Source organism: Miniopterus natalensis, chromosome 13 (assembly GCF_054644295.1).
Source record: "Miniopterus natalensis isolate mMinNat1 chromosome 13, mMinNat1.hap1, whole genome shotgun sequence".
NCBI classification, from domain to species: Eukaryota; Metazoa; Chordata; class Mammalia; order Chiroptera; family Miniopteridae; genus Miniopterus; species Miniopterus natalensis.
This window is the reverse complement of record NC_142093.1, coordinates 37,950,681-37,966,654: the sequence shown is the minus strand read 5'-3', so window position 1 is coordinate 37,966,654 and position 15,974 is coordinate 37,950,681. Positions and strand designations below refer to the sequence as shown.

Below are 15,974 nucleotides of genomic sequence, written 5' to 3'. Positions count from 1 at the left end.
TTGCTACCAGGACATTGCACTTTTGATCAAATGGAAATCATACGGAATTTTAGGTTAAACTAAATTCAGCACTAAATAGTTTTATTGAAACTTAAAGAAACCAAATATAATTAGGAGAAAACATTTCCGAATGCCATGATTAAAAACCATTAGAATCCATATTTTTCTGCATAGACTATTTTGGTGACGACACCCACAGCAACATTTTTGTTCTGTTTTTACTTTCCCGATATGCTTCCACAGAAGGAAATGTTCAACTTGAGTATACTAGTACTGAAGCACAATGATAAAGCAAAAGCAAAGGTTGCCCCTGATAAAAAAAAAAAAAAGAAAAAAAAGAAGAAAACAATATCAATGTCTTTTCAAGGATCTTTCTGGGGGTGTGGGGATGTGGGTAAGGGGTAGGGAGAAGGGGATGCCATCCAGTTTCCAAACTAGCTCTGTGACAATTTCAAGATCTAGCTAGCTAGCTATCAATATTAAATCAGCTGATTCAAAGATCTGGAAAATTGCTGTTAGGTTAGGTTCTTAGGTGGATATTTGCTTTTGTGTAACTTATTCTTTGAAAGCCCATAAATTAAGTGATTGTTTGAGCTATAAAAAGTCAATAGATTCTACTGGCATTATCCTTTCATTTAGTAACTCATGTATTTCTTTGAATATGTCTTGAGTGTTCTCTAGATTCACCTTGAAAGGCAGTATTTTGGAATGCTTATGAGCTCAGAATCCAGAGCCAAAGTGCTTAGAAATAACCCAGGCAAGGGTTTTGTGACCTCTCTCTGGGCCTCAGTTTCCTCATCCAGGAACAAATTAATTAAGGTACTTAAATCATATAGAATAGCGCATGGCCAGGAGCAAGCACTACGTAAGTATTAGCCTTGACACCTCTGAGTAGTTGGTGTTCTCTGTGGACAAACTTGAGAAGAGCCTGACAGCCCCACCAGCACTGATGTGGAGCACACAATAGGGAGGTTACTCACCTTGAATTTCTTCAGCCATGTATGTTGCAACCCCCTTGCACATGCCAACGATGGGTTTTCCAAACTTGTCCAGGTTCTCGACTTTCTCAGAGTTGAGTGAGTATATCAGGCTTTTGGGAGGTGGTCCCCCTGGTCCTTCACCTTGAAGCTGAGTATAGAGAAGACAGGTTAAAAGAAAGAGAGAGGATGAATGCTAAGTCCAGTGGTTTGTTGAATTGACCAACAGGCAGTATTGCTTAGCTGTAATTTTTCCGTAATCAAAATGAAGAACTAATTGCAACCATGTATATCTCAGAACTTCTAAGGGTCCCAAGGCATTTAGCTGGCTTGAAACCTCAGCTTCTCAAATGAGCAGAAGTCTGAGGCTAAATGTATTCTGAAGTTTGGGCCTCATTTGGTCGTCTCCTAATTCTTGGATTGGGCTACATGATAACCAGCTTCCGAGAAGGCAGTCAATTTATTTTCTCTACCCTATAAATGAAAGGTACCCATTTATCTGTTATAGGAATATAAACTCAGACAAACATTTTAAAGAATGATGCATCCCCTCTCCCTACCCATCCCAGCTGGGGTTGCCAGATAAAATACAAGACATCAGTTAAATCTGAATTTCAGATAAACAACAGATCATTTCTTTAGTATAAGTATGTCCCAAATATTGCATAGGACATACTTATCCAAAAACATTTTCCATTACTTATCTAAAATTCAAACTTAACTGTGTATCTTCTATTTTTTTCTAAATCCCTGATTCAATTCTTGCAGAAAAATGTCCTTGGAGAAGTGCTGAGGCTCTCCTTGGCATGAGCAGAGTTTTGCTCCTGTGACGCCAAATGTTAGATGTCCTGAGAGCCTCTGTAGGGGCAGGTGTGAGCCACAGCATTTGAGTACGGTGGCAGCTGCTTCTCCTCCGGCACTTACCCGTTCCACTTCCCCTTTCGTGTTGCACACTACTGAGGTCAAGGAGGAATGATTGTGACCTTCTCTTTATTCTGGAGATCATAAGACCTACCCTGAACAAAAATAAAAAGACTTTTATTTTTACCTTGTTTTTCTTGACCATTTCATCAAGGGCTTGAAGAGAAGGCATGACACCCTTGTTCATCCTGTGCACAATGCACGCCTTCTTGTGAAACACTCTGACTGCGGCATAACCCTGTTGGGAAGGCGGCAGGCAGTGAGGAGTATGCTATGCAAGCGGCTTTCCCATCAGAAACCAGTTTCACCAGCAGAGGGAAATGGAGCTCTGAGATGATGATGAACTGGGATAAGAGCACAGGATCTGGCCCTGTTTTGCAGTCATATTTATTGCTAACATTTCTAAGGATAAGCCACTAAATCTTTGAGGTGTCAGGGACTGAGTGTCTAACTCGTTGCTTTATCTTCAGGTTCTAGCATGCTAAGACTCATTATATATATATCTGTTTTGCTGAAATAAACTTTAAAATACTATCACATTTAATCTCCTTTGATTTTAACATTTCAAGGAGGCAGGTAAGATAGGAATTAGTTTTCTAATTTATCAGATGATAAAACTCAAACAATAAAGAGTTGGCTTTTTAAAAGCACAAAGTTTGTTAAATACATAGCTGGGTCTTCTAACTAAAGCCAAATTTGTTTGTTTTCTTACTTTTCTTCCCTTACCAATTAATATTATCATTTTCATTTCCTTTGGTCCTTTTGAATTACAAGTGAAATGTCATTTTTCGTCTTTTTAGAAGGAAATTGAAGATAGAGTGAGACAGGCTATGCTTTGGCAGCAGTAATATTGTGATGGTCTTTGATCAGTATTGAGGATATCTGCAGGCAAAGCAAAGTGACGTTTGTATTTGTCTCAGAGCCCCACCAAAGCCTTGAACATAGTGGATTCTAGCTGCTGTTCATTGGTTTGAATTTTAACTGACTGTGAGGAATTATTAACAGCAGTTATATCTAGGGGGTGAAACTGGGTGAGCAAAATAGGCACTTTTACTTATAACTATGCTTCTGTGCACTTAGAATTTACTTTTTAATTTTGTATGGTTAGCAGGCTTTTTTTTGTTGTTGTTTTTAGTTATAAAAGAAGCCTCGTATTTGTAAAGAATGGAAATTGCATGTTGGCTACTTACAGTATTGAAATCCCAGATTGCATTCCAGGAGTCCAAGCCATTATTATTGTCAATATTGGCCACGTTATGTTCTCTGTTGACACTCACTGACTGCTGCTCACTTTCAGCCGTGTTCTTGTTATCGGTGATGTCGATATTCTGAAGTGTATAAGAAATTGATAATGATTTAATGTCACATTTCTTTGCAAATACATTTTGGTAACATGCTTTAAAAACTGAGACTTACGTAGTCAGCAAGGGCAGGAGTCAGGAGGACACCAAGAAGACCAGCAAAGAAAATCTGAAATCACAAATAACATTGGTCTTCGGTCACATGGCAAAACAATCTTTCTTTCTCTATCCAAGCTCATAGAAAATATTTACTACTTTTACTACTCTGTTGAGCATTCTCTCTGTTCTTCTTTGACCTTGTATGTTTTTAACTATAGAAAGTTTTAATGATAATGTAGAATTGTAGGTTACTTATTCACAGTAATTATGTTAGTGCGATATATAGTTTTAGAATTTTTAATGTAGGGCTTGTGAAAAAAAATCAAGGTGTTAGTAGAATAAAAAATAAATTTGAAAATGAATAGCATATTCATTTTGCTAATGAAAATGGTTATGAGTTCTGAGAATCACATCTGAAAATTATTTAAGTTAATTTTCCTATTTGATATAAATACTTTCCTCCCTTCCTGGATTTCCTAATAGCAGAAGTAGTCTTTTTAATTTTAATTTTTTTAAAAGCAATAGATTTGTAAACAGGTTGAATACTGATGCTGAGAGGTGAAGGAAGGAGTGCCTGGCTATTGAGTGTGATTAGCAGAAGAGAAGTCAATAACTGTCCCAGGGTACCTGGGTTAGTCATTTGTCACTGGGTACATGATACTGCTTGTCAAAACACAGAGCTTTATGCAGGGTGCTTGATTCTGAGTACCTGTTCTCACTTTTTTTACCTGGGACAAAATGGTTTGGAAACTACACCGATAATTCAAGGTAATATTTTTATTTGCTTAATTTTTCTCCTGATAGCTTAGGAAGGATGTAAAAATTAGCCTCCAAATAAAGTACCAAGAGATGAAATCACAGATGAGGAAACTGAGCTTCAGAAGTCACTTTAAGTGACTTGACCAAGTTTGTATTGGCCAAGATTGTATCTTCTGTTCATGACAGAACTAGGAGACATCCAGATCTGACTTCTTTTTTTTTAACTTTGTTGTTTTTGAAACTTATTTCTAAATAATGATTTTGTACTCTATTATGAAGCAGAGTCTGCTGTAATAAATTTTAGTATTTAGTATGTTGAAACATGAAAATACTAATCAGATTCTAGCTCCGTGCATGCAGTATTAAGAGACACATGATACACAAGTTACTTTGGCAGAATTTTGTGGTCCACCTGCTACACTCTTAGCCTTTTATCTGGAACCACAGGTGAGATGCTTCACTAGCTCCTGCTTCAGGTGTTTTCATGAATAAATGACTATGGGCAGGGTCCAAGGCAAGCAGTTCTTACTTGGAGCTCCATTTGACAGCAGAGGATGTGAAGGTAAGCCTCTAACTCATTTGTTTTGATAAGATGCTTTTTCTCTTGCCTGAGCATACTTAGGAGTTTTGGTAAAAGAGGAATGTAAGAACGAGGGGAAAGTTCAGACATTTTCTAGGAATTAGGGACTGCTTGCTCTCTGCCCAGACTTAAATCAGGAGCTCTAGATAGTAATTTTATTAAAGATAGCATGGTATAAGATGTTCAGACAGCTGCTTAATCCAAGTATAACTATCATTCTCTATAGAGATGCTTATAAAGGGCAGAATTCCATGAAAATAAAAGAGAGATATTTTTAAAACAAAATTTTCCATTATGATGAAATTGTCATAAGAAGCAGATGTTCTTAGCTCAAAATGTTGACAGTTTCCTATTATAAGGTAATAAATTCAAAAGGAAAATTCTACTCACTGTGAACTTCATCTTGGCTTCACCAAAGGGATGGAGTGGGGAAGATAGGCAGGTATGGACTCAGACAAGAAGCCTTCTCATATTTGTACTTGACTGGCTTTACTCGAGCTAGGTGTGACCAGGTGGAGTCAAAGGCTTATCACCCTTCATTTCCCATATCCATGTCATGATCCAGTATATCAAGAAGCCTTTGGAATATCTGCCTAGTTGGCAAGGCACTTTGACATGGAGTTAATCTGATTCATCATTTGTTGAAGTTGAAGATATCACAACAAACTCAACATGACTTATGATAACTTTTGGTCCAAATGAAGTGTGGGTGTGGGTATTTTATATATTGATATTACTCAGATTCAGAAAAGGAGTAATCCCTAAAACCAAACAAGACCAAAGATGAGAAATTGTGGACACACTAGGCCTTCCAGGTAGCATGTGTGAATGTGGGAATGACTTCATCTCCTTACCTTTATCCAATCCCATTATAATGGTTTTGCTTAGGCTGAACATGTTCTATTAGCTAACCCTACCAAACCTATCCCCTTTTCTGCAGCCCTGAGCTCTCTCCACAATAGTACCATTTATCCGGTTGGGCAGCCTGGGGGCTGCTTTCAGCCCGCTCTTCTGACCACTACATCCAGTTAGTTACTCAGCCTTGTCATTTCATCTTAGAAATGACTCTTGTTCTTTTTTGTGGCACTGAAAAAGAACAGAGGTGGTCAGCCACTTGAGGATGAAGCTGAACATCTCCTCCCCAGCCACTGGCTGCCAGAAACTCATTGAAGTTGATGATGAATGCAAACTTCGTACCTTTTATGAGAAGCATATGACCACAGAAGTTGCTGCTAACACTTTGGATGAGGAATGGAAGGATTATGCTTGAATCAGTGGTGGGAACAACAAACAAGGTTTCCCCATGAAGCAGGTGACTTGACCCATGGCCCTGTCTGCCTGCTGTTGAGTAGGGGGCATCCCTGTTATAGACCAAGAAGGACTGGAGATAGAAAGCGCATATCTGTTCGGGGTTGCATTGTGGATGCCAATCTCAGTGTTCTCAACTTGGTCATTGTGAAGAAAAAAAGGTGGTGGTGGGGAGATATTCCTGGTCCCACTGATACTACTATGCCTCATTGCCTGGGGCCCAAAAGAGCTAGCAGAATCTGCAAACATTTCAATCTGTCTAAAGAAGATGACGTCTGCCAATATGTTTGTGAGAAAACCCTTAAACAAAGAAGGTAAGAAAGCCAGGACTGAAGCACCCAGGATTCAGGGGCTTGTTGCTCTACATGTTCTGCAACACAAATATTGGCGTATTGTTCTGGAGAAATAATGTACTAAGAAAAATAAGGAAGAGGCTCCAGAATATGCTAAACTTCTGCCAAGAAAATGGAGGCCAAAGAAAAATGCCAGGAACAGCTCTGGACAGGTGGTTCAGTTGGTTGGAGTGTTGTTCCATGCACAAAGATTGCAGGTTTGATCCCCGGTTCAGGCACCTACGAGAGGCAAGTGATCTCTCTCTCCCTCTCTCTCTCAAACCAATAAAAATATCCTTAAGTGAGGATTAAAAAAAAGAGAGAAAAATGCCAGGAACAGATTGCCAAGAGATGTAGGCTCTTTTTTCTGAGAGCTTCTACCTCTAAGTCTGAGTCCAGACAAAAATGAGATTTTCTACAAGTAACAAATAGGTAAGATCAGACATCAAAAAAGAAAGAAATGAAAGCAATGCCTCTCAACTCTGTCCTTGCCCATAGCTCCTCTCACCTAGGCTTTTACAGTTAAGTAAATGATCACTCCATTACTATCTTTTATATTTCAATGTATGCCTCTACCATCATTAGAATCTTTCACTGGAAGCCTATGAGATAAACTTTAAACTCATGGAATGGCATCCAGGGTTCTTTATAATAAGGTTCTCAGAGCCTACCAAACTGTATCTGTCAGTCTCCACCATGTACCTACATTCTAGCTCCACCAGAGTTCTCATCATTCCTGGAATATTTGGGATGTTCTATGTCTCTATGCCTGCACACATGCTGTTCTCTCACCCTGGAGTGCCAACCCCTTACCTTTCTTTAATTGTTAAGCTGCTGTTCATTTTTTTCAAGGCCCAGCTCAATACCACTGCTTCTATCATATTTTCTCCTAGGAGAAACTTTATTTTTTTTATTTTTTATTTTTATTTTTTAAAAAATATATCTTTATTGATTTCCGAGAAAGGAAAGGAGAGGGGGAGAGAGAGAGAGAAACATCGATGATGAGAGAGTCATTGATTGAGCCCACAACCCGGGCATGTGCCCTGACCGGGAATCGAACCCTGATCGCCTGGATCCTAGGTCGACGTTCAACCGCTGAGCCACGCCCAGCCGGGCGAGAGTTCTTTTATAGTTCCAGGAAAAAATGAAGTTTCTCACCCGGCCGGGCATGGCTCAGCAGTTGAGTACTGACCTAGGATCCAGGCGCTCAGGGTTCGATTCTGGGTCAGGGCACATTCCTGGGTTGTGGGCTGGATCAACGACTCTCTTATCATTGATGTTTCTATCTCTCTCTCCCTCTCCTTTCCTCTCTCTGAAATCAATAAAGATATATTTTAAAAATAAATAAATAAAAATAAAAGAACTCTCTGTCCCTTTATTTACTTCTGGATAATTTATTTTTCAGATATTATGTTAAAATAATTTAAAAAATGTTTTCATTAGAAACAGATAGTAGAAACTGTCACAGGCAAACAAGTAAATGCTCAGGAGGTGAATTTAAGTTTTAATTTTTTTCTGTTCTTCCCTACAAATTTACACTAGTAAATCAAATTGCTGAAGAGGAAAACTTTATTTCATTAATTGATCATCTATAAATTTCCCCTTTGGAAACCTTTTTGAGCCCATGATTATCCTTTCATGAGTGGTTTGAAATCACAGCATGTGGTTACATGTTTATAAAGCTTGACTCACTCTTTCAAAATGTTGGTATGGGTGGTAAGATTTCATTTATGTTTTTAATGTGTCCATAAATTTCTTTCAAATTCACTCTTTAGCTGCAAAAGATCAATAAGCCTGGGATGGGAAGCAGATGTATGAAGACATCTTTATCTGCTTTGGGAACTGTCACATGGCTCCGAAGTCAAAGAGTGGAGAGCATGGTGCCTCTGCTCAGCCACGGGTAGTCATTTTTGTACATGGGTGCAGTGCCTAGAGCACTTTGTGCGTATCATACCTTACCAAGGACTTGAGGTTGACATTTTCTACAATGGGCCCGTGAAATGCTCCATGACAAATAAATAGATAGAGAGATAGAGTGCAGGATCCAATAATCCCTCTCTTGGAGATGGACAATGCACATTCACAGATCAAATGTACTAAGAAATCTGTAGAGGAGAAATCTATGTCATGTTGCTTCATCCAGATTCTCAACTTAAATGGCCATAGACCCCAGTTGTTTTTCCTTTTATTAATTTATTTTTTCTAACACATGTTGACATCCCTGGGGGACATGTGATACCTCTGAGGATGTACCCTGGATTGGAAAATCCATTTGGGGAGCTACTGATTGAAACTGGAAGCCAAGAGACTTAGACTCTGTTCTTCTTTCTTCTTTCAGTGAGTCTTTTTTGCCCTCCAGGATTTAGGTTTCTTATGGGTCAAAGAGAAAAAATTCCTTCTGTATACATATTGTTATTTTAGTGGCACCAAAAAATCAGAAGCCCCTCTTCCTCTGTACTTTGTGTGTTGTATGTATGAATGTGTTTGTGAGTGTGTGTGGGTAGGTGGGGTTAGGGCGGATGCTCAACCCTTACCTCCACCCTTGTCTCTCATCCAAGGCCAAAAGTCTTAAGGAAGCATGAGCAAGTCCCTTGCTCCCTTTCACTCCAAGAGCTATGTTTTGTATGATTCTTGTCCCATAGGAGAAAGACAGAACATATCCATGCTTGTTTTGTGTCACCTCCATAGAATCTAGACTATGTTGGCACATATATAATGCTCAATAGGCCCAGTTTTAAAAATTGTAATTGCATAAAAAGGGATGCTTAAGCTACAGAATAAAAAATATGGATTCTATTTATTTATTTCTGAGTTTTGGAATCAGCGGGAGAGGTGCTGACCTACACTGGCTATAGCGATGCATCAAGGAAGTCCCAGGAGATGGTGTGACCCCAGTGCCCTACGGTCAGTGTGGGGCAAATCGCTTTATGAGTAAGTAAATAGGACCTGCCCTGCCCACAGAGCTTGATGTGGGCCTATGCCAAAAACCAAGGCTCTATGGTCATTTTATCTCATAGCACACACACCCAAGGCCTCACTTTCCCCACACCCTGTCATGTCGAACTGGGTGGGAACTCCTTTTGTGTGGAACAAATGGGATACAGTTCATGAATAAAATCCTGATACTGTGGATCTGGAGGATCTTTAGCGTTTTCCCATGGAAATCAGACTTGAGTGTAGAAGCCTCTTTAGGCAGAGATTCTGTCTTAGTCTCTTTGCCTTTATTGTTGTTTTCCTGAGCATCCTGTGCACCAGTTTGAAGATCCTTGGGATGGTCTCAAGTCAGGTGGCTCATTGTGAGGTCTGAATACATTTTGTCACTTCAGGGGAAACTTTTGTCCCTGCCCATGGTCTTGGTTTACCAGCCTGCAGCTAAGACTCCAGTTACGGTTCCTGTGGCTTCAACTCCCGGGGCTTGTGGCAGTGGTGTACTTGTATCAAATCTGCCATATACATCTGTGGCCAGGAATGACATCCAAAAAATTAGCAATCTGAAGGTGTAAGTTAACATTTTAATAACTATTGTTAGAAAGTTTCTAATTCTAGAAAATCCATGCTTATAATATAGTTGTTTTTGTAGAGGAGAGAAATTCTTCTTAAATAACAGCCAAGTGGAGGGAGCTCTTTTCTGAGGTATCACAGAGCCCTGTCCTTTTGCTGTTTCCTCTGGAATCATTGCCTTCCAAAATAATATAGACATCGCTGCCTTTCTGTTGCTGCTTGCACATCTGTCCAATAGCATTTGCCAAACCTTTTGGATCCCCCCACTCCCAGAGACAACCCAACTGGAACAATCTTGCTAAAAGAAGGTCCCCTGAGTGATGACTTCATTTATATAAAATATATGAGAGTAGAGATAGAGAGGATGTTGAACAATGGAACCTGGCTAAGTACTTCCATTCTGACAAGGATTTGCAGAAAATGTGCCCCTACAAGGAACAGAAATCACAAAGTGATAGTAACATGTTGCTTTATAATGATCTCATAGCTCATTCAGATATAAGAGCACTTATTCCTTCTTCAGTGTTCATTATGAAGCAGGTTAGAGAAAATGGTGCGAAAGCACTCATGCTCAAGGTGTGTTTCTTCCACCCTGGCAGTCAGGCCTGGAAAGGGCGGACTACTCTGATGAGTATTCTCAGAGGAGCCTCAGGGAATTTTGAGCTTCCAGGTTTATTTTTCAATTAACAGTGAGTCACCATCACATCCTGAAAGTGTGATGTTCCAGGTAAGCACAAGTGCTGCAGAAGATTCAAAGTTGTAAGACAATCAGTGCTCATGCTCCAGGATCCTGAAATCTACACGAGAGACAGGGCTGGCTGCACGAACATGCGACCAGTGTAGCTGCACAGGGCTCGTGCTCAGAAGAGAGCTCCATGCTTGAGTTTAATGCTTTGCGGGTACCATCTTGAAATTCTTCATAATTTTATTTTTGAACCTGTGCTTTGTAAGTAAAGTCTGATGAGACAATGGAGCATGCACCCGAGGGCTTGGAGGTGTGGCTCATGTGTGAGCCCACCTCCTGCCTCTCCCCACCTCCTTAGATAGACCCTGGGCGCAGGTACAGGAAGTGTCATGGCTTAACACATAGAGCTGCAGGCTGAGTCACAGGGTGAGGCCAAGTGCTGTGAACTTGGGGCTCAGTGGCTGTGAGGAGACCAGCTTATAAGATTCTTAACGCTCTCAGATTTACCTCAGTTCATCATAATTAGACAGGAACAAATTGAGTCAGAATTATTTCCCTTATCAAGAAACTACAATTTGCTACACACTGAGCTTGAGATATGTGAATTTAATACTCACCAATTGCCACTTGAAACTTCCCTTTCTCCCTGGCCTTTGTGTTCAGATGTATCCCTGCGTGTCTGAGGCCCCTTTCTCTTTCTCACACCTGTGTGGTATGTTCCAACACCCTTGAGCTCCTCCCAGTAAATTAATATTGTAGTTGGTGGCCATGGGTGTTTCTCTAGAAAAGCAATCACTTGATTTTTTTTGGTAATTGACACACCTTTAAACTTGATTTGGTCCCTTCCTAAAGGAACATAAGGCACGTATAAAAGGAGGTATCTAAACAAGTATGTATATTTAAGAAATGTAGACACTATTTAGTGTTTAAAATTGTGTGACTCACTTTAAAATAGAACAAATGTATATGCAGATGATGTTTGGTGGGCATCTTGTATATCTATTAGGCTATGAGTCTTTTGCGACAGAATCATATCCCATAGTCACTGTCACATGATTAGGTTCAATCAAGGATGATCTCAACTGAAATTCAGGTACAAAATAGATTCTACTAATTTTGACCACTTTCCCCAAATCTAGAAGAGGTTATGCAACTTGCTCTCTATTATTGAATGGGAAGTAAAAAAGAAAAGAATTTAAACTAAAAAATAATCCTCCCTGGACCTGCAATAGTATCCATGGAATTCAGCTTTCCTTGCCTGTGGAGTTCTTCCCTCTTCCTTTTGGCCTCTGTTCAAAATGTTTGCTTTATGTCAGCCCTACCCTTAACCTGATTGTCTACTGCATGGAGAAAATAGAAGGTATCAGGCTTCCAGAAGTGTCATCTATCATCTCCCAATCCCTTAGCTTCACCCATTCTTCATTCCCTCTCATCTCGGAGGAATGTGCTTTTAACAGATTCCAAGACCAATGTCTCCACCTCTGAAGTTCACCTTCCTCCATCAGACGGCTGTCCTTTTCTCATAGTTTGCTAAGAGGTGTTATCATGAGTATATATTGAATTTTGCTAAGTACTTTTCTATGAAGATGCTCATATGGCCTTTTACTTTTATATTAAATATGTTGAATGATATTGATTGATTTCCTAATGTTAAATGAATCTTGAGTTCCAAGGAAAAACTTCATTTGGTGTATTATTATTTTTATATATTGCTATATTCAATATGCTGACATCTTTGAAGATTTTTCCAACTATATTCATGAGGTATATTAGTCTCTGGTTTCTTTTGTCATAATATCTTTGTCATTTTTTGCAATCAGTAATATTGGCCTCATAGAATGAACTGAGAAGTGTTCGCTTCTCTCCTATTTTCTGGTAGAATTTGTGTAGAATTGATACTATTTCTTCCTTAAATGTTGGGTAGAATTTGCCAGTGGAGCCATCTGGGCCTGGAATTTTCTTTGTGGGAAAAGTTTTAAACTACAAATTCAGTTTCTTTCATTGATATAGGGCCATTCAAGGTATTTATTTCTTCTTGACTGAACTTTGATAATTTAACTTTAAAAAATTTTGTCCATTTATTTTAGGTTGTTTAAGTTTTGGACATACAGTTGTTTGTAATAATTCCTTATTACCCTTTAAAGGGCATAAGATCAGTAGTGATGTAACAATGTCCCCTTTTTTGGTGATATTAATTCACGTCTTCTTTTTATTGAACGGTCTGGCTAGAGACTTATCAATTTTATTGATCATTGAAAGTAAACCATTGGTGTTTTTCATTGATTTTTTTCCTTACTTTTCTCTATCAAATTTCATTGATTTCTGCTCTTTTTTATTATTTGTTTCTTTGTGCCTGCTTTGGGTTTGATTTGATATTTGTTTTCAGGTTTTTTTTCCTTCTTAACCCTCACCAAAGGATATGTTTTTACTGATTTTTAGAGAGAGAGGAAGGGAGAGAGAGAGAGAAACATCAATTGGTTGCCCCTCTAATGGGACCCAACCAGGGATTGAACAAACAACCTAGGTATGTGCCTGGACTAGGAACCAAACCCACAGCCTTTTGAAGTGCAGGACGACACTCCAACCAACTGAGCAACCTGGCCACGGCTAGAAGTGGTTTTTTTAAAAATGTTCAAATAATTAGGGACTTTCCATGTATCTTAGTTCCATTTAAATTTAATTTAATAATGTTGTTTGAATTTGCAATTCTCTAATAACTTATGAGGTTGAAGTGTTTTATCTATAATAAAATGATAATATTATTTATTTATTTATTTATTTATTTATTTATTTATTTATCCTCACCAGAGGATATTTTTTCAGAGAGAGAGGGAAACATCTATGTGTCGATTGGTTGCCTCCTGCACATGTCCCTACCAAGGGCCAGGGGACAGAGCCTGCAACGGAGGCATGTGTCCTTGGCCCTAATTAAACCCGGGACCCTTCAGTCCATGGGCCTGCGCTCTAACCACTGAGAGAACTGGCCAGGGTGATAATAATATTTTAAAGTAAACTTTATTGGGAGCTTGCTCTGTGGCAGTTGTAAGCATTTAATGTATGTGAGCCATCAGTGTTCACAAGGGCCCTTGGAGGGGGCACTTTGTTACCTTTTCTTTCCACATGAGAAATCAGAGACGCTGGAATTCAAGTCCAGGTGGGATATTTCTGGAGCTTCCGTTCTTCACGATGTCTTGTTAGTGCTTCTTCTTCCTCTAACCATGTTCTTTGCCCATTGAAAAAATTGTATTTGTTCATTATTTTCCTGTGGATTAGTAAAAAATTTCTGTAAATTGAAAATATGTGAATTTCTGGTCACTAAAGGAAAGGAGTGATTATATGATATAAAAAACAATGAAGAATATAAATCTGTTTTTGCTTGTCAGCAATAGATATGACCAATACAATGTGTGCCTTGGATTAGCCGTAACATTCTACTTGTGCCTCTCCTCTAATACTTAACATTTACTATATTTTAATAGCTTAATAGTTATTTGTATTTTCTGAGAGCAGAGGTTCATTAGGTCTAGTTTACCCTTCTGTCTCAGAATATTCTTCCCATGATTTTCACAGGGTAAGAAGTCACTAAGAATAGAAGGAAGAAGGGAAATAAAGGAGGGAAGGAAGGAGAGGAGGGAGAAAGACAAAATGAATAAAGGCAGCGTGAAAGGGAAATAGCATGATAACATCTAGGCTACGGAGGGAAAGAACAGGAAAAAGTACAGCCTGACTATTTGAGTGTCTTTTGTGGCAACTGAGTACATGAACCTCTTGCTACCTCTATGATCACATCCTCTTTCCTCACTCATACCACTTGGGGAGATTAGTTGGGAAGAAGACTACAGAGTGAGTTAAGAGCCAAGCTAAGAGTCTTCAGCTGTGTCCCAGAGTTGATGGAGAACTTTACAAAGTTTTGAACACAAGGGCAGTGCAGGTGAAGTGGTGCCTTTAAACCATGAATTAATAGTGATGTTGAGGATGAAACAATGGACAGCCCTGAAGCAGGAGGCACAATTTTGGTCTTTTGACACAGACAGGTTTTGTCTTTTTGGCACAGAACTAAGCTCTCTTTCCCTCACATCTAGATATGGCGATGCAACTGGTCTTTACCAATGGATAATGAACTGATGTGGCCATTTTCAGTCTGAAGAAGTTAAGAGCAGATGTGTCTTCTCATGCTGTTTATCTAAACTCCCACTTGCCAATTCGATGATGTCAGAATACGATGAAGCTACATATTGAAGAGGGGGAGGCTGCCTAAGGCAGAACTTGGGATCCATAAGTCATCACTTGGAGGAGAGCCACCCACCATGAAGTCATCTGTATTGGACTTTACGTGAGTGAGAAATAAAAGTTTATTTAGTCAAATCACTGAGATGTAAATGTTGCTTGTTACAACAGCTAGTGCCAATTTTTCTAATTAAAATCATTGTGACAGGGACAGTGTGTGGTGGTGATGACAAGGAATGGAATAGAGGCTGATGGATTGGAGAGAAAGACACAAATGGGAGAATCATTACAGAGGAAAAATGGCAAAGAGTCAAGGGTAACTTCAAAGTGCAGACCCAGACCCGGGGAAATTGTCATCAGAAATAGCAATGTCAAAACACAAAAAGAGAGAAAGAGGGAGAAAGAGAGTCCTGCTTTGGGACAAAAAATGCGACATCCTTTAGACATGCTGAGTCTGATATATTATGGTAAATCCAGATGTGATGTAAATGCCTGCAAAAAAAAAAAAAGTTGCAGAAGTAAATTGTGAGATAGAGAGAAAAGAAAAGGGAGGGAGTAGGGATGAGAGAGAAAGAGAGACATAGGGCAAAACCAGAGGATTTAGGTCTCATAATAGAAAAGGGAACAGTCAAAATGAGTTTAAACTTGTGTAAAGAAAGGCAACAAACCAAGTGAATTTTCTATTTAGTTTCAACAATAGAAATACAAGAAAAAGTCTTATCTTTGCCACTAACTATACATATGACCTTGGCCATGTTTTGTTGTTTTTGTTTGTTTGTTTGTTTACCTGTTTGAGTTTTGGCTTCCTCATGAGAGGTTGAGCAGGGTTTGAAACAGCTCTTTCGGTCGAACCACCTTGGAGGCTTAGAAGTCCACATGCCTGTGTCCCTTCTCAGACCTGCTATGTCAAGAGTATCCAAGGTGTGGATACAGCCATAGTGGGGCCCTTCCGTGTCGGCAATTTCATCCCCTTGGTGGGGAGCTGGGCAGCTTAGTCACAAATTTAACTTAATACAGCTTTTACAAATATAGTGTCTCATTCCCCCTACTTAAAAGTTTTCACCATTGAATTGTGGGCAGGCCTGATTTTTCCAAATCAATCTTTTGGCCAAGAAACATTCTTTTCTGGGGGTGGGGGTGGGGGATGGGTGAAAAAGGTTAAGAGCTTAAGAAGTTCAAATCAGTTGTTACAGAATAGCCATAAAGTACAACACAGGGAATATAGTCAATAATACTCTAATAACTATGTATGGGGCCAGATGGGTATGAGATTTATCGGGATGA

General features: G+C 39.3%; 1 protein-coding gene and 1 pseudogene across 1 annotated transcript; one reads left to right on the top strand and one right to left on the bottom strand.

The window, feature by feature from the left end:
• Nucleotides 1-218: 218 nt before the first annotated feature.
• On the bottom strand, nt 219-5,063 carry GKN1 (gastrokine 1). Its single transcript, XM_016224176.2, has 6 exons — nt 5,028-5,063; nt 3,315-3,368; nt 3,089-3,226; nt 2,026-2,136; nt 981-1,128; nt 219-310 (listed from the first exon to the last, which is right to left on the bottom strand). The coding sequence occupies exons 1-6, from the start codon at nt 5,037-5,039 to the stop codon at nt 219-221; spliced, it is 555 nt and encodes a 184-aa protein (XP_016079662.2). The 5' UTR covers nt 5,040-5,063.
• A 694-nt stretch (nt 5,064-5,757) lies between these two features.
• On the top strand, nt 5,758-6,686 carry LOC107545955 (small ribosomal subunit protein eS6-like; annotated as a pseudogene).
• The last annotated feature ends 9,288 nt before the right edge of the window (nt 6,687-15,974 follow it).

Coding starts and splice junctions, on each gene's coding strand:
- GKN1 (XM_016224176.2), bottom strand. Junction 3,227..3,314: donor CTCCTGCCCTTGCTGACTAC/GTAAGTCTCAGT, acceptor TATACACTTCAG/AATATCGACATCACCGATAA. Junction 1,129..2,025: donor AAATGGTCAAGAAAAACAAG/GTAAAAATAAAA, acceptor CTCTATACTCAG/CTTCAAGGTGAAGGACCAGG.